The sequence below is a fragment of the Nothobranchius furzeri genome, chromosome 9 (genome assembly GCF_043380555.1).
Source record: "Nothobranchius furzeri strain GRZ-AD chromosome 9, NfurGRZ-RIMD1, whole genome shotgun sequence".
Classification (NCBI taxonomy): domain Eukaryota; kingdom Metazoa; phylum Chordata; class Actinopteri; order Cyprinodontiformes; family Nothobranchiidae; genus Nothobranchius; species Nothobranchius furzeri.
In genome coordinates, this window is record NC_091749.1 from 60,687,342 (window position 1) to 60,709,888 (window position 22,547).

General features: G+C 40.8%; 1 protein-coding gene across 1 annotated transcript in view; it reads left to right on the forward strand.

Annotated features, from left to right (window-relative positions):
- galnt18b (UDP-N-acetyl-alpha-D-galactosamine:polypeptide N-acetylgalactosaminyltransferase 18b) overlaps positions 1-22,547 on the forward strand; it is a 166,534-nt gene that overhangs the window by 117,588 nt on the left and 26,399 nt on the right. The window contains exon 7 of the mRNA XM_054732061.2: positions 18,592-18,777. Coding sequence (XP_054588036.1) covers positions 18,592-18,777 — 186 coding nt within the window. The remainder of the gene's footprint in view (positions 1-18,591; positions 18,778-22,547) is intronic.

Consider the following 22,547-nt stretch of genomic DNA (forward strand, 5'->3'; position numbering starts at 1 on the left):
GACAGCAGCTCATCGGGCTCTGCAGAAGCCTGTTAATTACCTGCTGATTAAAATTAGGTGTATTGAAACTAAAACATGCTGGCCCTCCAGGCCCGGAATTGAGTATGGCTCCTTTAAATGGTGTCAGAGCTCAGGTGATAAGCTCTAAGGTCCAGGTCGGTCTACGCTTCTTTGGAGTCTCAGCAGGCCTAACCAGTCTTGTGTCTAGCCAATCACAGTCCTCTATTGGTTTTGTGGGTTGGATGTTACTGTGACTGAGTGGTGGCTTATTTGAAATGGCTTTGGCATCAATTTGGAATTTTCAGACTTGGGCTTTTCTTTGAGTCAAGAGCAGAAAGAGGAACTTATTTAGAAAAAGGATGTTTGTGTTGACCTTGTATGGTGGACTGCCCCTTTGACTGACATTCGTAGTGGTGAGAATGCTCTCTGTTGTCCAAAAGCATGTGGAGACAGTTTTAAAGACAACCATAGAGCCCACCCCCACGACTGAGGTTTGTTAACGGGTCGTGGTCTGACTATACTCACATATAAGGATGGCTTGCCAGGCTAAGATGCTGCAAGAAATTCCACCTGTGTAGGCGCTAAATCAGGACAACAGAAGATGTTTAAAGACTTTTACACAGTTATGTACATCTTGCTGTTGTCCAAGCCACAGATTATCAAATATTTATCATTAATAACACAGTTGTACTTTTTAATTCAGTAGAAAGCCACTTCACCACCATCACACACTCAGGAAAGAACGAACCACTTCCTCTCACATTTCATTTACATTTAAAGGACTTCAGCTTTTGCTTTTATCCAAAGCTAATTGTGATGAGGGCAGCAGTAAAATTAGCTTATGCTCATGCAGATGGTGCTCTGATAATTGAGTTGTAATGTGAGACAGCATCTCTTCCAGGAAAACCTCAACAAAAAGGATATAAGAGGAAAAACCGCTACATGGTTGGGGAGATATAAGTGCATTTGCAAGAAGATCAATCAGACTGGTGAGTATGAAAATGGAAAAGAAGGAGTTGGGTATTTCTTGAGATGAGTTTTATATTTGCAAAGTGATTGCCCCAAAGTCGTTTCATCGCTGTGAATTCTGGGAGACTTAATGGAGGAAAGGATCTGACTTCTAATGAAACAAAGCGAATCAAACATGGACGGAAAGCGGTGAAGAGGTGATTTAATCGTAACGTCATGCGTGTGAAATATGTTGCCATCGCTGAATGACAGGGAGCAAGTGAGAGCAATTATGTTTGCGCATCTCTTAAGGCCATTTGAGATCCCGGAAATGGAGGAAAGTGTCTCATTGAAGAGGATGAGGAAAGCATTGTGTAATTGTTTGCTGCAGAGTTGTTTTTGCTCACCAGCATGCGGGAAAGCAGATTGCTTGAGTCAATATGCAAATGAGATGGTGGGTTTGATCATTCAAGGGGAATGCACTATTAGGAATATCCAATGGTGTAAAACTGGCGTGTTTTGAATAAAACAACAGTTCAGCCCGTGAGAGTTATGAAAGACTCAGACTTGTGTCTTGACAGTAATGGCCAATTCTTCGTAATGGATTTGGAAAGACCTCAGCAGGCAATTAGTTGGATGCTGACGGCAAAAGCTTTGAGGCATTTATTTTATTGTCTGGAAAAGAAAAGTGACACAAAACAGTGGAAAGGGAATCATTTGTGGACTGTTACGTTAACGCTGCAAAGGGCTCTCTTCACGATTTCTCAACTGCTGTAGTAGAAGATAACTGGTCCAGGAAATCAAACAGTTTTAGATTATTTGATGACATTTGTATTTCCTGCCGTTGAAAAGTAGGGAATTTTTCACAAACAAACACATTTTATTAAAACTTTCAGAAAATAATCATTAGATGGTTATAAAGATTTGATTAACTTCAGGAGTCAATCCAGTTAAATCTGGCTCCCACAGCTGGTAATTAGTTTAACGGAGTTTGTTTAAAGGCACACTTGACAATATTGCCTGATTTTAGCATATCTTAGTGTCTGTTATTTATTCTCTTTGGTCAAACTGAAAGCGAAACCCATCTCCTTGCTGTGCATTTGTGTTTTTGACACCTTAACCTAACAGCTGAAATGTCTCCCCAGCCCTCCTTAGTGTCTACAGCCGGGGTGAGGGACCCTGATCCATCGAGGGCTGCTATCCAGCATATTTTGGTTTCAACCCTGCTTACAATACCATACCATACCATTTTATTTATAAAGCGCATTCAACATGGCATTACAACCAGACAAGGCGCTGTACATTAAAAGATTACAGTTAAATTAACACGTTCAGAATGCCATTTAAAGCATAGTTTATAAGAAAAAATGAAAACAAGAAAATACTCGAACTAACAGTCGTAAAACACTAAAAACGCAAAGGAATGTGAAACAACAGATAAAAACATATGAAAGAACCACAGTAATACAGATGTTAATTATTGTGCATTCTATTGTAGAAAGAATGCAGATGTCGAAAGTGGTCCATGATTATGTATTATATGCAAGGTTGAAGTAGTGAGTTTTCATGCGAGATTTAAAAATGCTAATTGTTGGTGCTTGCCTCACTAGTAGTGGTAATGCATTCCAGAGCTTGGGAGCACAGACAGAGAAAGCCCTTTCTCCACGGCTTTTCAGACGTGCGTTTGGAAGAGCTAGGAGGAGCTTATCCTCAGACCTGAGAGCACGAGGCGGATTGTAGTAATGGACGAGTTGACACAGATATGGAGGAGCTTGACTGTTCAGGGATTTATAAGTGAGCAGCATGATTTTGAAATTGATCCTGAGATGAACGGGCAACCAGTGGAGAGATTTTAGAATTGGTGTAATGTGCTGTCTTCTGTCAACTCCAGTCAGGAACCTAGCTGCTGAATTCTGGACTAGCTGAAGTCTAGATTGAGCTGCTTTACTGATGCCGTATAAGCAGGAGTTGGAGTAATCCAGCCGTGAAGTGATGAAAGTGTGGACTACTGATTTGAGAAGACGGACACTCAGGATGTGCTTAAGTTTAGAGATACGCCTGAGGTGGTAAAAACATGATTTAACTGTGTTATTGACCTGAGCATCCATCTTCAGAGCCTGGTCTATTTTAACTCCAAGGTTGGAAATTACAGTGGAGACATTAGGTGAGAGATAGTTGAGGTCAGGTTGAAGAGTAGCCGGGATGCTGTGAGGATTAAAAACGATTACTTCTGTTTTGGAGTCATTCAGATGGAGGAAGTTATCAGCAAGCCAAAGCTTAACATTATCGATACAATCAGACAGAACTTGCATTGATTGAGTTGGCTTGAATGAAAAGTAGATCTGACAGTCATCAGCGTAAAGATGGTATGAGACAGCGTGCCTTCTGAAAATGGCTCCTAAGGGCAGTATATAGAGGTTAAATAGTAACGGGCCGAGTATTGAACCTTGTGGGACACCCCAACGGAGTGGTTGTGACTCGGATGAACAGCCATCCAACATGACTCTAGCGGACCTGTTATAAAAGTATGACCTGAACCAATCTAGGGCTGAACCAGAAATGCCAGCCCAAGTCTGAAGTCTGGTGATCAAGATGTTATGATCGATCGTGTCAAATGCTGCTGATAGATCCAAAAGTAGCAGAACCACATGGAAACCTGAATCTAAAGCGAGAAAAATGTCATTAAACACCCGAACATGAGCAGTTTCAGTGCTGTGCTGTTTTCTGAAACCAGACTGAAAAATGTCCATTACCTGATTGTCATTTAGATGTGTCAGCATCTGTTCATACACTATTTTCTCAAGGACCTTAGATAAAAACGGTAATTTGGAAATTGGTCGGAGATTAGAGTAATCAGTGGGGTCGAGACCAGGTTTTTTCAAGATTGGCTGAAGAACGGCGTGTTTAAAGGCAGAAGGAACTTCAGCCAATGTCAAGCTACTATTTAAGATGTCTAGCACATTATGGCTAATGAAAGGAAAAACCTCTTTCAGGAGACGAGGTGGGATAACATCTTCTGGGGAGCCAGACGGTTTCATGGCAGCAACAGTTTTTTCTAGATAGGGCAGAGAGATGGGCTGAAAGCTTTGAAGTTGCACATGAGGGGGAATGACTGAATCAGGAACATGGTTGGTTTGGTGAATCTGAGCTCTGATTACACTAATCTTATTTAAGAAAAACTGCAGGATTTGGTTACACAAGTCAGCAGACGCAGAGGAAAATAGTTTTGTAACTGGTGAAAGCACTGCATTCATAGTTTTATATAACACACCTTGATTATTAGAATTAGCCGTTACGATGCTTGCAAAAAATCGATTTCTTGCGCCTCTGACTGCTCTTTGGTACTGAGACCACGCCTCTCTCATGGATTCAAAGGATACAGTAAGCCTGTCTTTTATCCATTTACGTTCCAGTCTTCTGGCATGTTGTCTCATGGAACGAGTTTGCTCGTTCAGCCATGGGTCAGGTCGGGATGTATTTCGCCTTGATTTTAATGGAGCGACAATATCCAAAGCAGCCAGACAGGATGAATCAAGCGCATGAAGTAATCCCTCAACAACAGTAAATTCATCAGTAGATTGAAATGGAGCTGAATTCAAAGCAAGAATAGCAGCAAAATGTGCAGCAGTATTGGGTCCGATTGTTCGAGAGAAGCTGGGACGGAAACACTCAACACGAGAGGCAGAGTCTAAGTTCATATTAAACACAACTGGTGAGTGATCAGAAAAAGTTGCAGGTAGAATGCCAAGATCACTAATTTGCAGCCCATGACAAAAAATCAGGTCTAGTGTGTGTGTATGACCATGAGTGGGTCCATTAACACGTTGGGACATGCTAAATGAGTCAATAAGATCTAAGAAATCCTTTACCAAAGGTTTGTCAGGACAGCAGACATGAATATTAAAATCACCCAGCAAGAGTATTTTTCCATATCTGCAGGAGACGTCTGCCAGGAAGTTTGCAAATTCATTAAGAAAATCCTTGTTATAGGGTGGTGGACGGTAAATGAGTGCACATAACAATGGAGGGGAACGTCCCAATTCAAACAAACTTAATTCAAAAGACAATGGAGTTGATTGATGGGTAATCGGTGTGCAGACAAGATCTGATTTGAATATAGTCAATAGACCTCCGCCCCGGCGCTGTGCTCTTGGAATGTTAATGAAGGAGCATCCAGGAGGTAACATTTCAACAATAGCAGCTGAATCTCCAGGGGTTAACCATGATTCAGTGGCGCATAGAACAGACAAGCTATTGTTCAGGAAGAATTCCTTCAGAATAAAAGTTTTATTTCCAACCGATCTGGCATTGATCAGTGCAAAGCGAGTCGACTGCTTTCCCGATGGAAGAGAAAGTCCGGCTCCATCAAATCTTGCAATATACTGTAGGTTGGCCAGATTTATTCCCCGCTGATTGTGCCGTCCAAAACGAGAGCGGCGAAAACGAGAGCGGGAGGGCAACCCGGTGGAACCCAAAGAAACAACAGGCACCAAGCACCCACCTCGAGCATCAGGGGAACTCCGAAAGCACCGCTCCTTTCCCCATACGCAGTAATCTGATGTGATTAGGCGATCTCCACATCTCCCCCGATTGTGTGCCGCAAGCTGGTCAGCAGCGGTCGGCCGCCGGATCATCCTCGGTTCCGAAGCACGCATACAGCGCTTGGCTCCGTGAGCTCCCAGCTGGAGAATCATCCCCACATCCCACGCACTCGCGCAGCTCTCAGCTCCGTGAGCTCCCAACTGGCCGGTCATCCACACCTCAGACACATCCATGTAACATTCAGCTCCATGTCCTCCCGGTAGCAGCGAGATCAGCTCGACTCGATTGAGATGCCGATGGATCCGGGACATCACAGTCACGGAGCAGCGCTCCGATATGGCTTCGCCACGCCGGATCCTTCGGAGCTGAACAAAGAAGCCGCCTCGTTTCCCCCGCTTCTTTTTCCACGGTCTCCGGGGCAGCGGCAAACCGACGGGCAGCACAAGCCCGGAAGCTGGGCTAACGTCAGTCTCCAGCGGCGGTGGGAAAGCGTGGAGCAACACAGGCTCTGCAGCTGGGTTCGCGTCAGTCTCCAGCGGCGGTGGAAAAAGGTGTCCCGCATTAGAGTTCTGAAAATCATCCATTCTAGAGCGGATCGAGAGCAGGAAGTCCCGATCATACACCAGCAGAGAATCGGCACTGCATATGGAAAAAATACAAGAATACAATAGAAAAACAAAAAAGGTTGGGAGCTGAGCAGACACGCAGCCGGTCATGGGCGCCATCTTGGTCAGACATCCTTCAACACACTTGATTTCAATAGCAGGTGATTAACAGGCTTTTGCAGAGCCTGATGAGCTGCTGAACAGGTGAATCAACCACTGAATCAGAAGTGTTGGAGCAAAGACATGCAGGGTTCCTCGAGGACCAGGGTTCCCCACGCCTGGTCTACAGGAATGACACATTGCTGAATTAAACAAATCAGCAGTGTTCTGTGATCTAAAACAGGCAGGAAATTTTCTTGAACCAGATTGCAGCGCCAGGTATGTCATCTCCATTCCTTTTAAAGGGGCATTATGGAAGTTTGACAGCCAAAACATGTGTAGAAATAATAAATTTCTTCTTAATACATTCTCCTGCAATGCCCTGGTCCTGTAGAATGAGCCCTGGCATTTTTACTGTGATTGCCCATTTTTCTTTAAAATCACAGAAAAAGAGAGCTGCTCGGGTCGAGCAGGCTGCTTCATGCGCGTTCACGCTCAGGCATAGCCCTCTGAACCGTTCTTTGAACGTTGTTTCAGCTGTCATTATGGATATAAATGTTACAGATACAAAGGACATCATTGGTGCTATAGCTCGCCTAGTAAGACGTCGGACTCTTGTGCAGAAGACTTGGGTTCGATTCTGAATGTGAACATAGTTTATTAAGAGTTTATTTTTTTTACATTAATGGTATATTTTTTTGCAGTAAGATGCCCAAATTTTTATTTGAGACACACACGGAACTGTCTCAGCTGTTATTTTCGTTAAGGAGTGTGCACGTACAGCATGCGCGCCTCGTGCACGAGCCTACTATTGAAGCTGCCGTTACGCTTTTGGCCTGAGGGGGCAATCGTGAGCATATAAATTCAAAACTCCGTAAAGTCCCTTTAAGCCCCAACAGAGCGGGCCACCAGGCTAAAGTTGCAAATCCGGTATTCTGGCCACAGGGGGGCGGTGGGGGTCTGAGTGACATTTCATTAACCCTAAAGGATCATTTTAGCACATACTGGCTCAAAAAAAGGATTTAAAAATGTGTAAAAGTATAGCTTTATAGATATTAAGCTAAGATTTCACATAGAAGTTCCTGAGAATTATTTACAGTGTAAATTCTGTGCGTTAACAACCCAACTAGTTTATTCATGCATATTGTCCTTTTCTTATGTTAATCAAGCTATGTCTTTGTCTCATACAAACATCACATTTTAATAGCCATAATTTCTGAAGACCAACATCTATTTTGACCATTAAATAAACCTCTATAATGATGCCATTTTCAAGGTTTAGTCAAATGGCTAAAATGCATCATTTCTCAGCATAAGATTATTTCATTTGTGATCTCATTTCTAGCATTAGGAGCAGCAGGCAATATGCATTCTTTCAAGGCCTTTTTCATTTTTATGCCAGAACTCTTGAAATTGAGAAATACTAATCACCAGCTAATGCACCATTTAGACAATATAAGACTGAGTAGCTCATCATCGTTTTAATGCAAAGTCGTTAAACTTGGTGCAGATTGCCCATAATTCTCAGTAGCACTTCTTCAATGATCATATGTATAGATTGAAGCTCGGATACAAATTTTTCTCTAAATTAAACAGATTTTTCATGACATTAAGCCTGGAAATTCCCTCATCTTTTGTGTCTTTGATCATTTTTAAAGTCATTTTCAAACATATTGGTGAAATTAAGATTCAGTTCCTCCAGTGTGAGTGCTACCAGTTTGAGAGGAGAATGAGAACGGGAAATAATCCTTTTCCTCATTAAACACCCCCCTCAAATTATTTAGTGTTTGTCCAAGCTTAAAAACAAAAACAACAGGAAGTCATCCTATTAAGGTAAAATAACTCCCTGTGTGGCTTTTAGCTACCTTGGCCGATATCAGCAAAAAGCAAACAAGCCTCTCATTATCGTGAGAATTACCATACCACTGATGCCACTGGTGCCTTGCCTCGTCTTCTGGGGAAGGGGGGCGGGGTGGTGGTGGGGTGGGGGAGGGCACAGGCAGAGGCTTTTCTGGTTTCTCTGTTTGATGATAGTTGCCCTCGTTTCTGCTGTCTGTCTTACCGTCATGTGACAAGAAACTCTTTATAGCACTTCTCACTGCTGAACCAGGGCTGGTAGCAGCACTATTAAAATGTTACTAATTTTAATGTCCTTGCCTCAAGCATATGCATCAAGTGTATCACCTTTATGTGAAGTTGTATTGCCTCATCCGTGATTGTTTTATGGTTCCCATTTCTTCCGTTTGTCTGCTTTTCTGCAGTGTATGTCAGGCTGATTAACAGGAACATGAGAAAGGAGCAGGAACAAACCCTCTCTGACTAAAGTTCATGCTATTGCCTAGCAGACCAAGAGGGCACAACGACATTGTGGCATCATATGGTATCAGCTAACATTCTAGGGTAACTCTAATAGCGATGGCAGATTTAAATTCAAATGCAGTGCAGAGTTTTTACCTGGCAACGGCACAACACTGACAGTTTTAGGCAGAAAATTTAAATTTGAAGTAAAATCCACTAAAGTGCAAAACTATTGACTACACGTGTCTGCAGCACGATTAGACACGCATTTGTTTTTTCAGGGGAAAAAACTTGATTTAGGGGTGACTTGCTCTTTAAGAATAATTCAGCAAATCAAAACATTGCCTCCATTACTCTAGAGCTGGGTCCTCTTTTATCTCCTCATGCCCATGACTTCCAGATTCTCAGCAAAAAAACACACAAAGAGAAGGAGCTTTTGACATGTTTTGCTCTTTAATTCTTTTAATACTGAAAGTTAAAAAAAATTTGTTTAAAATTAAAGTAACAAATGGCAGTTTTCATCTCCTCCGCCCTACTGGTTGAAAGTGGAATTACAACTGTCATAAACAACCCTGCTGCAGCCTGCTGCAGCTAGTGCTAAAACGAGCTAACAATAACATGAGCCAACTGATACAAAAATAAACCATGAAAAGATCCACACTCTTGGAGAAAAATATTACTTACAAATCTAGTAGCAACAAAGCAAGGTCAACATCAGTCTGTAATTTTATAGCCTCCGTTAGCGCTCTCAAACTAGTGTAGACCGCGCCGATGTTCACTCCAGTTTTAGCTATTTGCTTCACTTCCAAAGACATTACTCTTATTTCGAGGCTCCACCATGATGCTAACAAAAAAGCAAACTTCTTTTCTGTCTTCTTGTGCTTTTCATTGAGAATCAACGAACTGAAAAAGCTAACTGCTAGCATAAACAGCTAACAGCCATGAAACAGGCAAAGAGCTCCCCCATAGAGCACCTACCTCCTCCACAAACTGTTAAGTGCCGTTTCTGGCCAATAGAGGGCTGCAGAGTGGTGTCAAATATGAAACTAGTCAAGTTTTAACTAGACAACTACTGAGATCAACGATAAAGCTCTCGCTTACAGTTAAAAAAACTTTTGAGTGTTACTTTAATATAACAAAACGTCACTCTCTGTGTCTTTGTTACAGTGCTGCTCAGTCTTAAAACACCATAATTACAGTCATAATTGAATCAATTTGTCATATTTATCCATTAGTAATATGAAGAAAAAATTGATATAATTAAAGCAGCAAAGAGCGTCTACAGGAGCCCAGGTTTCCAATAAGGTAGAAGAAAAGAAATAAGTGTTTTTCAGGTGTGTTAAAATGATACCTGGAAGCAGTGCCACTGAGTGTGTCGAGGGCATAATGGAAAACAGTGGCAGAGGAGTTATTTTTAGCTGAAACCCTAATTGGCAGCATAGTTTGTTTCTTGACTTGTTAGGTATTACTTGTAAAAATGTGTTTAGATTAAGGCCCGGAATATACTTGCCTTTTAACGTTGCATGTTTAACCCTCCCACTGTCCTAATGGGTGTGACCCCACGAGGAAAGTTGACCATTGCAGGGTCGATGGTTTATCTCTTGGGTCCACATGGCAGGGGTGAGGAGTGAGCACCACCTCACCCCTGCCATGTGGACCTCGAGGGATAGATCATCAACCCTGCTCAATGGTCAACTTTCCTCGCGGGGTCACCCATAAAGACAGTGGGAGAGTTAAAAGGCCTGAACAGTGTAACTTGCATTGATTTGAAGTTGTAGAGAATTAAACTACACACTGGAATCACCTCTGTTGCTATTCAGTTGGAGATTCCGAAAAATGACCAAGCATATTAATCTATGAAGCTTATATCATACATAAATATCCCGGATACTTATGTATGATCTAAGTTCATACACCAACCTGCTTGGTCTAATTTTAATCCAAAGATTAATGTTTAATTTAGATAATTAACTTAATAGCAAAAGTTATTTTTGAAACAGAAGCTAGGAATCTTTGCTTTTCAAATAACCAGAAATATTATACCTTTTCCGTGTTTCGTTTAAAAAATGAGGCAAGTTTAAAAATGAAATTTTATTACTAACAATTTTAAACCTTAAGATTTGAAACGATCTTTATAAACGACAATTCATGGATGACAATTTTAACAGCTTTGATATTAAACTTGTTTTAAAAGCAAACCTGAGGCTGGATGGAAGCTAAATGAAAATACGAGTTTGAATGTGTGAATGGAATTATCAGAAGGTTTCTTGCAGAGAGGAGAAGCGTTCTGGATGGAAATGATGTTTTGCGGCTAACTGAGTTATTTAGGGAGAACAGCATCAAACTTCATCTGTCGATCTCACAGTTTTCATTGGTTCACTTTTTCCCTTGTTTTACACATTTGTCTTCTACTAGAATGTTTCACCTTTTTTGTAATTTGTAATCTGTAATTTGAATTGCTTTTATTTTCTGATTTATTCACTTTATTTAACTTTGTACTGTACCATGTTCAGCGTCTTGGGCTTCCTGACAGGGTTGAGGAAGGCGCTTTATAAATAAAGCTTTGATTGATTGATTGATTGATTGATTGATTGATTGATTGATTGATTGATTGATTGATTAGTGTCTACCTCACCCAGTTTCCAGAGACCCCTGTTCGGATCCAAGATGTCAAGTGGCGATGATTTCCTCCGGGCACGAGGATGGTAGAAGGACCTCTATGCGACCAAATCAGTCCTGGGTGCTCTCCGTGGGTCACATGACTGATGAACTATTGGCGTTGTGCTGACACTTCCTGTTGTCAGCCAGCTGGGTGAGGGCGGAGGCGGCTTCTAACGCGCTTCTATTCATAAATCAAACCTCTTTTTGTCTGTGCGTTAGTCTTGTTTATTTTCTTTTACAAGCATTAGCTTGCGTTTTACATGATGCGGTTCCAAGGATAGTAGTGCTCCCAGTTGATCGTCACAAAAAGAAATATATCGTGCCATGGTGTCGCGAGCGGTAAAAACCGTATGCCTAGAAAGATCTTTGATATTGGTCTTTCTAGAACCCCAGTCTTAGTCTTCAGTTGAACTGTTCGTACAAAGCCAGCGTTGTCTGGGTATGTTTTGGTAACTCTTCCCATGGTCCACAATCCTCGAGGAGTTGAACGATCCATGATGATGACAATGTCTCCAACAGAAAAGCTTCGTCGAGGCTTGTTCCATTTTTGTCTCTCCTGCATCATCGGTAAGTACTCTTTGGTCCACCTACTCCAGAAGAGGTCAGCCAGATACTGAACTTGTCTCCAGCGTCGTTTGATGTAAAGATCGTTTTCAGTGAAACACCCAGGGGTCAGGAGAGGGTTTCCTTTGAGCAACAGGATATGATTTGGTGTTAGAGCTTCCAAACCATTAATATCCTCGGATGCCTTGGTGATGGGTTGATCATTAAGATTAGCCTCTACTTCACATATCACTGTATGGAAGCGTTCATCATCCAACGTCTGTTGCTTCAAAATGGAAAAAAGAAAATTTCGAACCATTTTGATCAGCTATTCCCAAACACCTCCATGATGTGATGTGGCTGGGGGATTAAATGCCCACTCAATGTCTCTTTGAAGGAGGGTTATTTGAATATTTCCATGGTCGACAGCAGCCCGAGCTTGTTTCAACTCTCTTTCTGCCCCAACAAAATTAGTTCCATTATCTGATCGGATGCGCTTCACTTGACCTCTGTGACACACAAACCTTCTTATAGCATTGATACAGGAATCGGTGGTCAAGGAATGGGCAACTTCCAAATGAACAGCTCTACTAGTCATGCAAGTAAAGATGACCCCGTACCTTTTAACCACAGTGCGTCCTCGTCAGATTTCAATGGGCCCAAAATAATCCACCCCCATGGCTCTTCTTCTTTGGGTGGCAAACACCGTGATGAGGTAAGTACCACACTTTACCTTCTTCACCAGTAATCTCATTCGTTGGCACTGCCTCTGTATAGCCGTTGTCAATCACCTCTGTGAGAAATCTGGTGTACTCTTCTTGGAATCTTGGCTCTTTGTCAAACCTCCGTTTAAGGCTCTTCAACCGTTGTTCAGCAACAGATTTATTGTTTGGCATGGTGATGGTATCTTCCTTAAAGGGTAAGTCCATACAAAAATGACCATCTTGCTGGCATGTAGATCTTTCTAAAATAGCCATAAACTTCAAGTCCTCTTGTGACATTTCCTGCTTTTCCTCCAGTCTCTTTTCATTAAAATCCTGGTTATACTGAGAGATCAGCAGCTCTTCCAACTTGACAATGGATATTCTGTTTGCATAAATGGCTGAACAACCTTTCACATTTCCCCTTAAGGGACCATTAATGACCCACCCCAATAAAGTCTTTATGGCATAGGGTCCATCCTCTTAGCTGTTTATAATTTCCCAGGGTTCCATAAGGTTTGCTGCATTAGCCCCAATTAGCAGTCCCACCGCCACATCCAAACTTGGGATTTTAATATCTTTCAGATAATCCCATCTTTTAATGTCCTCTTGAGAAGGAATATGATTTGTAGAGATAGGCATTGCTTCTTGTGAAAAGGTTTCTGGAAGATCCATGAACTTGCCACTGTTTAACTCAGCCACTTCCAGATCGGAGAGTACTTGGGTTTCCACAACCTTTTCCTGTCCCATGGTACGCAAAATAATGTTAGTTTTAACACTGCGCATTCAGTTTTTTCATTACACCATTTGTACAGAATGTTGCAGTACTTCCAGGGTCCAAGAGAGCATATCTTTTTATCACTTTATTATGTCTTTCGGATTTCAGCTGTACTGGTACAACAGAAAGCAATCATCCAAAATTTCCGGCCCCAGTGTATCCATAGGTTTCAAGACTAACATAGGCATTATCCACAACTATTTCTTGATGTTCAGCTTGATTATGACTTTTGTCAAAATGAAGAAAATTTGGATGCTTGAAACCACATTCCTCGCAAGTCAAGCGATTTCTACAATCTTTGCTCACATGTCCAACTTTAAGGCATCCAAAATAGATTCCCCTTTTCTTTAAGAATCCAATCTTTTCCTTTCTAGGAACATCCTTAAACTTTGGACATTTCATTAATGGATGTGGACCTTTACAATAATAACAAATCTTGAATGGCATTTCTTGAGACATCTCTGGTTGCTTGAAGGTTTTATGTACTAGCACGTTTGGTCACATATCTTTCTGCCATTTTAGTTTTGACAATGTTTCCTGAGTGACTTAGTTTGGGGTCTGAAATATCCCCCCCAAAAAAACTGGATGAGATAAAATTCTGACTTGTTTTTCCAAAAAATCCACAAGGTCAGAAAACATGACTCTGTTTCCTTGTCGCTCTTGTATGTAACAAACTGTAGTGCGCCATCTTTCTCTTAACTTATATGGCCACTTCATGATAATCTTTCTGAGGTTTGCTGAAATATTCATTTCTTCCATGTATTCAATGTCTTCCATAGTGTTACTACATCCTCTCAGAAATAGAACAAATTCTTGCATTCCTTGAGCATCCTCAGCTTTCAGTGCTGGCCAGGCAAACATTTTGTGTATATAGGCTGCAGCTACTTTATGCTCATCCCCAAAATGTTCTTTCAGCAGCTCCTTTGCCTTTTTATATCCTTGCTGAGGTGTCATGTGCAGACAGCTTCTTACTAATGCTCTTGGCTTCTCCCTGGTATATTGCTCCAAAAAATACAAGCAATCTTGGGAATTATTTGTTCTGTGTTCCACACAATGTTCAAATGTCCTAATGAATGAAATGTACTGCAATGGGTCTCCATCAAACGGCATTATTTCTCTTTGTGGCAAAGTGGTGGTCTTCTGTTGTTGCATCAGCGTAGCAGTAATTTCATTCTGTTTTTTCATGATTTCACAGACTGAATCCTGAAGAACTGTATTTTGAGTAGGTAAAATATAGTGTTGTTGCTCCTCTCTTTCTGTAACAGATGGTGTCACTGTAGAAACATTTATCAGAGTCTTTCTTGGGTTTAGAGCTTTAAATATCTCCTTTTCGATTCTCACCTTTGGTCTCACATCTTGAGCAAACCCCTTTTGTGTTTCTTGCTCTCTTAACTGACCATCCTTTTTTGGAATAAACTCCTTTGCGTTGGGGTTACATTCATTCTTTTTGTCCTTTATATCTCTGCTCGTACATGAGTTCATGCCATCAGAGTAGGCCTTTCCACTAACATCACTGCCTTCCAACACAGACAGTCTTGCAACAGCAGCAGCAATTTGTGTATCAATTTCCATTTGTTCTTTAAGTTTTCTCAATTTCTCTCTTTCCAATCTGAGGTTTTCTTCTTGAGCCTCCAGCTCATGTTTCGCCTTTAGAGCTGCAGCTTTCTGCAATAAAGCTGCTTTCTCTGCCTTTGCTTTTAAACATGCAGAAGAAATACTGGAGGCAAATGTACCAGAATGGCTTCTCCTTGACCGTTTGCTTGATATGTTCGACACACTGTCTTCGGGGTTGATATCATCATGACACTGAACCGTTTCACTTTTATCTGCAGCGTCAACATCATAATTCATATTAGTTTTATCACCTTCCAATGAAGTACAGGATTCCTTTAACCATACAGCAATTTTATCAATAAAAGCATCACTGGCATCTTTCTTCAAATCAAACCATTGCTGTTGCTTTTCCTGTTCTTCCGCAGAGAGAGAGAGAGCATTTTTTAAACTTCTCCAGATTTTGTTCAACAGCACATACATTTCCTCTTGAGACCAACAGTTCACCAATTTTAGACTTTATTTTACTTGCTTGTTTGAAACAATAATCTCGTTCCTTCTGAAATCTTTCAATCATCATTAACATCTCTTTTGGAGTTGGTTTGATTTTTCTTTTTTCTCTTTAATATTTCCTTGTTCAACTTCAGCTGTGAGGCGCTGAGCACTTTCAACTTCAGCTTCAACATTACGCACGTCACTCATTTTCAAACATGTGTGCCGCGAACATCAGCGTTAATAAGGGAAGCTGAGTCACAGCATGACCACTCCAGCTTTATCTGCACAGCTCAAACAACTGGTGATCTTGTCATCCTTTCTGGATTCAAAACAACCACAATCGCCGCACCTTCAAGGCGACACCACACCCACTGTCGCAATGAACAGCTTCGTAGCATCAAACTTTGCAATCTGTTCCAGATCCACGTGAAGACATATAGGCTGCGGTATTGTTTCCATCTGTACCTCTTTGATGTCTTCGTTACCGTGCCTTCTCATCGGGATGCTCATGGAGTACAGCAGCGTCCTCGAATAATACATCTGCGCGGTGCCAGAATGCGCTCCACGCTTTCCAAAGGATCTGCGTCAGGGGCCGTGGATCTTTTATCTTATTTTCTCCAAGTGAGAATGGTTTTTACTTGTGTGCTGACACTTCCTGTTGTCAGCCAGCTGGGTGAGGGCGGAGGCGGCTTCTGACGTGCTTCTATTCATAAATCAAACCTCTTTTTGTCTGTGTGTTAGTCTTGTTTATTTTCTTTTACAAGCATTAGCTGGCGTTTTACATGATGCGGTTCCAAGGATAGTAGTGCTCCCAGTTGATTGTCACAAAAAAGAAATATATCGTGCCATGGTGTCGTGAGCGGTAAAAACCGTATGCTCATCCCGCCACCCATGCGTAATCGGCTCCCCCGAAACACCTGAGGACCCACTTAAATCACATGTGACGCACCCGACACCACCACCACCACAGATGAAAGAAAGCCCAACCCACAAAATAAATGGCTCCTACAGGCGTCTCAAAGTCCGTAACTCTGAAGGAGTTTTTCGTCTTAACTTGACTCAGAAATCAATGACTCTGGGTAGAGTCTTTGTTAGCTGGTTACAGTTGCGTTTATTCTTAGCTATTCTGGTCGGCGCGACTGGAACAGCAGGTGGAGGTTTAGGGACGGCCGTTCCCTTCCTCCGTGGTGTTGGTTCCAGAACTGACTGAAGCTAGTGATGGTTACAGTTTTACCAAGCTCTCAGGACACTCCCACTCTCTCCGGAAGAAAGCTTTGATCATGCGTCAAAAACGTGTTGCAGTTATCGTTTATCTGGACTCTGTGTTAGCTGAATAAGGTGAACTGACCTTCTTTGCTGAACACATCTTTTACTGTCATCAACAAAAATCATAATTAATCATTATTATCCCAAAGCATAATAATTCATTTCATGTAATTAAAAACCATTATACTGAACCAAGTGATGATTTATGATGATTATATTAAACAGTAATAAAATCTATGAGTTTTATTAATTATTATCTAATTACTATCATTGTGACTTGAAGTGTCCTCCTCCTGGGATGGAACAGCAGCAGATATGGATATGATCTTGAGCAGACATCGTGGCTCCTTGTTTAATCTGTGGATTTAAAGTACTGTTTGACGCGTCTTAACCCAGCTGGGTAGATGTGCCCTTTGCCACAAATTAGAGGACCTTCGGTGACGCTACAAAGTGTTGTTTGTGTGCGCCTCCCAAAATGAACGCAAACACTCGCAAGCTGCAATATATGAGTAACCAGTAGGTGGAATTGATGAAACGAGTGAGACACTCGCCATGGTCACTCCGTCTCTGGTTTAGAACTCTACAATACCGCTGCTGCTGTCTTTTTTCTGCTGTGATCTAAAAATTAACCACTTACTGATCTCTTCTATTGATGCCATGTTTGTTTTGGTTGTTCCCCACAAACTGGGCTCTTTATCTGGACTGAGTACTCTATTTTGCCCCCTAGTGGAATCCTCCAGTACTGCACGCACTGCAGCAGTGTTTATGTGAACAAAGACTCAGCCTGCTGCCTGCGCCAACATGAGGTTGAAAAGCAAGTATATTACAGCCCTAACATTTTAGGTTAAACAAACAAAATGTTGAATTGATTTCTGCGTAATTCTAAATGCCTTAGTACACAGGTACACATGTCATTTTGCGTCTGACCCAAAATATTAACTCCAGTTGAGAATCCTCACAACTTTTATTGTTAATTCCTTCTTAATAAAAGCAGCTTTTGGGGGGTCACACCTGCTGGACCAACAATTTAACGTCTACAGTGTCTGATTAATCATTTTAAATTGTTATGTCACATCAGATGTTTGGGGTTTTTGTTCTTGTTTTTGCCCGTTTTGCATCAAATGCTATTTAGATTTCTTTGTGTTGGACAGAAATGACAGGATGGATTTTAGCTCAATACTTTATCCTTCCCATAACAGCTCTGCGTGAAGACATTAATCTTATTCAGTCAGGCTTCTCAGGCTGACATTACGCTCAGAACCAACCTCAGTGATTTCTGAGCCTCCTGCACGAGCTCAGGCAGGAAGAGCTCTGATTTACCCAAACAGATCAGCACATTTTTGTCATTATTGAGAATTGTTTTGAGTGGCCATTCAGATTTAAGAATCACTAATCAACAACATTGTGCTGCTCAATCTATTGGCCAATTCATTCCCTTCCTAGCTTTATTTCTTGTTTTATGACAAAATTGATTCAAAATGAATACATTTATTCAGATCTTGTGTAATAAATCTCAATCAAACTGTTTGATTGGGTTGTCAATAATTCTGTAAAATAATAAAACATCTGGGTTTACTTTTACAACTACAATGAGAAGTTTTTAAATTGCAGACAAGTTTTACAAGCTCATCACAATTTAACAATGTTCAAGAAGACAGTCTCATTGTTTTAGTGAAAATATGACTTTTTAATGTTGGATAACTGAATCACAGGTGCAGCACTGCACCATTCCTCAGTCTTCCGGAGGTTTCTGTCAGGTGAGGAGTTGGTGCTATTGGCTTTTAGACTGACTTTTCCCCTTCTTCTTTGGGGCTATTGACATTCTCCAGCGCTGTCTCCTGTTTCACAGTCAGGGACACACTTGGTGGCAGAGGTGATATGGGGCAGCTGCTTGTCAGCCTGTACGTGCTTTAAGCATTCGTGACCTGCAACACTTAAGGGATCCTAAAACTGTTTTACAATAAAGTAGCTGTCGGTTGTCACTATTTAATTGAAAATTTGACTAAAATACGGCAAAAGGTTCAATTATTGCGCAATTTTTTTCATTCCTTGAGGTTTTGTAACAGTTGTTTCTTTTCTATGTTGATTTTTTTTTGTAACTCAGGTGTGGCAGTGTGGAGGCAGCGTTGAGGTCCTTCCTTGCGCTCGAATCGCCCACATTGAGCGCGCTCATAAGCCCTACACTGAGGATCTGACGTCTCACGTGCGGCGAAACGCCCTCAGAGTGGCAGAAGTTTGGATGGATGAGTTCAAAAGCCACGTCTACATGGCTTGGAATATTCCCATGGAGGTGCGTGATGGTTGTTATCAAAATAATAAAACAATTCATTAAATTATTTTTGTAATGCTAAGTTTTCACACTCCACAATTTTTTCATTTAAGATCAGAGGATTTGGATCCTGTTGAAATGTCTAATTTTAGATCAACATTTGAACAGATGTTCTTATATCAAAATCCTCGGTGTAGCGTACCAATTTTTCTGTTTAAAGCATGGCTAACTATAACATTTATCCTAAAATGTGTGTTTAGTTTTCTCAGACCACATCCTGTTTTACTGCTACAGCGTGTTTCATTCACATATTTTATTCACCGGTCCTGAGCATAGTATTCCTTAAAAAGCTAAAATGTGTTTGAATTTGGCAGCAAAATGACCTTTCCTGGAATCTTTCTCATTCAGGTCACAATTCAGAGATCACTTCTTGATTTTAGATAAATCATCATTAATGCACTTCTTTATTCACTCCTTAATAAACCAAGAATATCTGATTGAGATCAAATATTTTAAACAAATTAAATCATTTTAAGGAGTCCTCAACTTTGAGGTTCAATATAGCAGCTCCTTGTAATAGAAATAGTAGCTGTGGTGGAAACGTGTTTATTTTGCAAGATAAACTTTGGGTGCCTCTTAAATCGATGTTATGTATAGTTGTATGTTGTCTGAGTAAAAGGAACACACCACGACGTCCGTCCTCCACACAGCATAGTGACCACTACTGCCTATGGTGGCCGCATTTGCAGGTTCTACTTTTAAACTCTACATTTAACAGGATGTTTTAGCTAGGCTTTAGCTTCGTAGAGTAAAGGAAGTCGAATGGCAAAATAATGCGTTCATTAACCCGTTCATGCACACCAGAACGAACACACTCACTTTAACATTCGTCAGGCAAAATACGAAAGATTTCAGTACACTAAAAATAAATAAATTAGTTCAGGATGGCTTACAGCAATGTTTTGTCACAAGGTAGTCCCAAGGCTAAATGGGCTCCTGTGGTTCCTTCATTTACAGTCATGTAAGATAATTGAGGTCAACTTGAAAAAATTATTAATTTTCAAGACTTTTTAAATCAAAATGCTAGCTGTTAGCATTTACTTACCTTGTTTGTGCTAAGCTAAAGCTAACAGAATACTGAGAGATTAGGAGAATAACTGGACTGTTTACGAAATGCTTTTTCCCACTTAGCTCAGTGTGGGGAAGATGGCACCCGACTAAGTTTCACAGTGGATTATCTCTTTAAAGAATATATATAAAATCATGTCCTTCAGATGAAAATGTCTTGGACATAAATAATCTCATCATCAAAGCACATTTGTGTATGAAATGTGCAATATAAATAAAGCTGCCTTGCCATAAATGATCTGCTAATCTCAGCTTGACCAGAAAAGGTGAAAATGAAAGCAGCTTTTTATTTAGCCAAAGACTCATTATTGTGTTTTTTAAAGAGCAAGTCACCCCCTACTAGAGTATTACTCCACTCCCACTTCCTGTTTGAAAAATGCAACAAATGCTGTTGCCTAGCAGACCGAGAGGGCGGAGCCGCTAACAAATACACACACACACACAAACACACACACACAGACTCACAACGACATTGTGACATCATATCGTGCCAGCTAACATTCTAGGGTACCTCTTAGCCAATCGCAATGGCAGCTTTAAATTCAAATGCAGTGCAGAGTTTTTACCTGACAACGGCACAACACTGACAGTTTTAGGCAGAAAATTAAAATTTTTACTAAAATCCACTAAAGTGCAAAACTATTCACTACACGTGTCTGCAGCACAGTTAGACACACATTTATACAGTTTATCAGAAAAAAAGTTGATTTGGGGGTGACTTGCTCTTTAAGGAAAATCCAATTTTGTTTGTTGTCGAGAACCAAATCTATAAATGCACAACCAAAAATCTTAAAACTCCATAAACTTGCAGCGGCAACATGCCCGCTCCCTTCTGCAGCCTCCTAATTTGTGTGTCACAGGGTTAAGTGTCGTCTTTGTTTCAACAAGGCTCCCGACACCTCTCGAAGACCCAAATGAAATGATTATTCTGTCACTCACAGATTGGCCTTGAATTAGAATCGTGCTTGTGAATAAATAAATTCCTAATATAGTTCGATAGACTGGTCTAAATGGAAACATTATTTGTTTTAAAAATCATGCTGGAGGCTGATAAGAACATTTGGAGGGATGAACTGCAGAAGGAAATTGGATTACAGCTGTGACTTGGCTGCAAAATAAATAATAATGCAGCAAAAAGAAAAGTCGATACAAAGATCTAAGATGCACGTAGTTAATTTTATTTAGTCACGCGTTATTTCAGAATAATCTCTGTTGATCTCTCTGTTTGAGAAATGCACTACATCTGCTGTCTCAACAGCCCATTTAGTAGAAAAAGCCTCACAAGTTGTAAAATAGCTGTTTTTCTGTTTTAAAGGTACAGATTTCTTATTTGCGCTTGATCTGGATTTAATCAGGTTAAAAATGATCCTATACTCTGTCTTTATAAATTTAGCATCCCTCGAAGGCTAAAATAAATGTTTGCTTATTGCGTCAAATTTTTTTCTTGTCCTGCATAATTTGTTTGAATATGTAAATCCATATTATAAATAGATGAAATGAACATCTGCAGGCGATTCATTCAGTCAATAATGAGCCATTTAACAGAGGCTGTACTCAACAAGCATGAAACGTAGCCTCAGAATCAGCCCTGAGATTTAACTGCATGGCAAAAATCAGCCGGGTTAAGTGTGAACGTGAAAATCTGCAGTGTTTATCTGAAGTTTGCACCCATCTTAGTTTGTGATGGTTTTAAGCAGCAGAGAGCCTCATCAGCAGCACTTTAACTTCTTACATTAAATAGCAACGTGCAAAAGATGGTAACAAGTAGTGACACAAGCCAAAAACAATCCTTTAATTATAGAAAAAAGTTACATTTTGAGTAATAACTCACTAAAATGCTTAATTTGTCATACATTATTTGTATAGAAAAATTAGCCACTAGCTCTCATCTTTATTTATTGAGCGCTCCAAAATGACCAAGGGTCAACTAGCTTAACACCAGTGATGTCAGTAATGTGTTACTTAGTAGTGCATTACTCTAAAATGACCACGTTTCCCAGTAATGACTAATCTAACGTGTTGCTGTTTTCATATCAGTAATCAAATTAAAGTTACTTGCCCAAGACACCGTCTGTGACTAGTTACGATTTTTGTGATTTGCAAACGATATCGCAGCAGCTGACTAGCCTGAAACGGCGACAGGAATAGCAATACGTGTAACCAACAACAGCAGGTATACTACAATCAGAACATGCAAAGCTACTAATCGACCGAATGGCATTCTGAATGGAATGGAACCCTCGCTCCACAAACATAGCTCATTCTGAACACTGAACAAAAGACTAACAACAAAATCCCAACAAAACAAACACAACAAACAACTGGTAACCTGGCTACCCACAATGCATCCCGCCCGCTGCTTCTTCCGCAGTCACTAGTGTCACTAGTGACCCCGCCCACTGTAAAACAGACAATGGGAGAAGTGCATTGTGGGCATGGACGTAATTTTTTTTTGGGGGGGGGGGGGACAAGGGGGACATGTCCCCCCACTTTTTCTACAGTCAAGTTTTGACCCCTGCACTTTTTACCATCCAAAAACAATATTACGCAATATTAAATTGACACTGGTCGAGCTCTAGGACCAAGATACCCCACCCCACCCCCACCCCTTCCCCACTTCTTAAGTGAAAATTACGTCCATGATTGTGGGTAGCTGGTTTTCA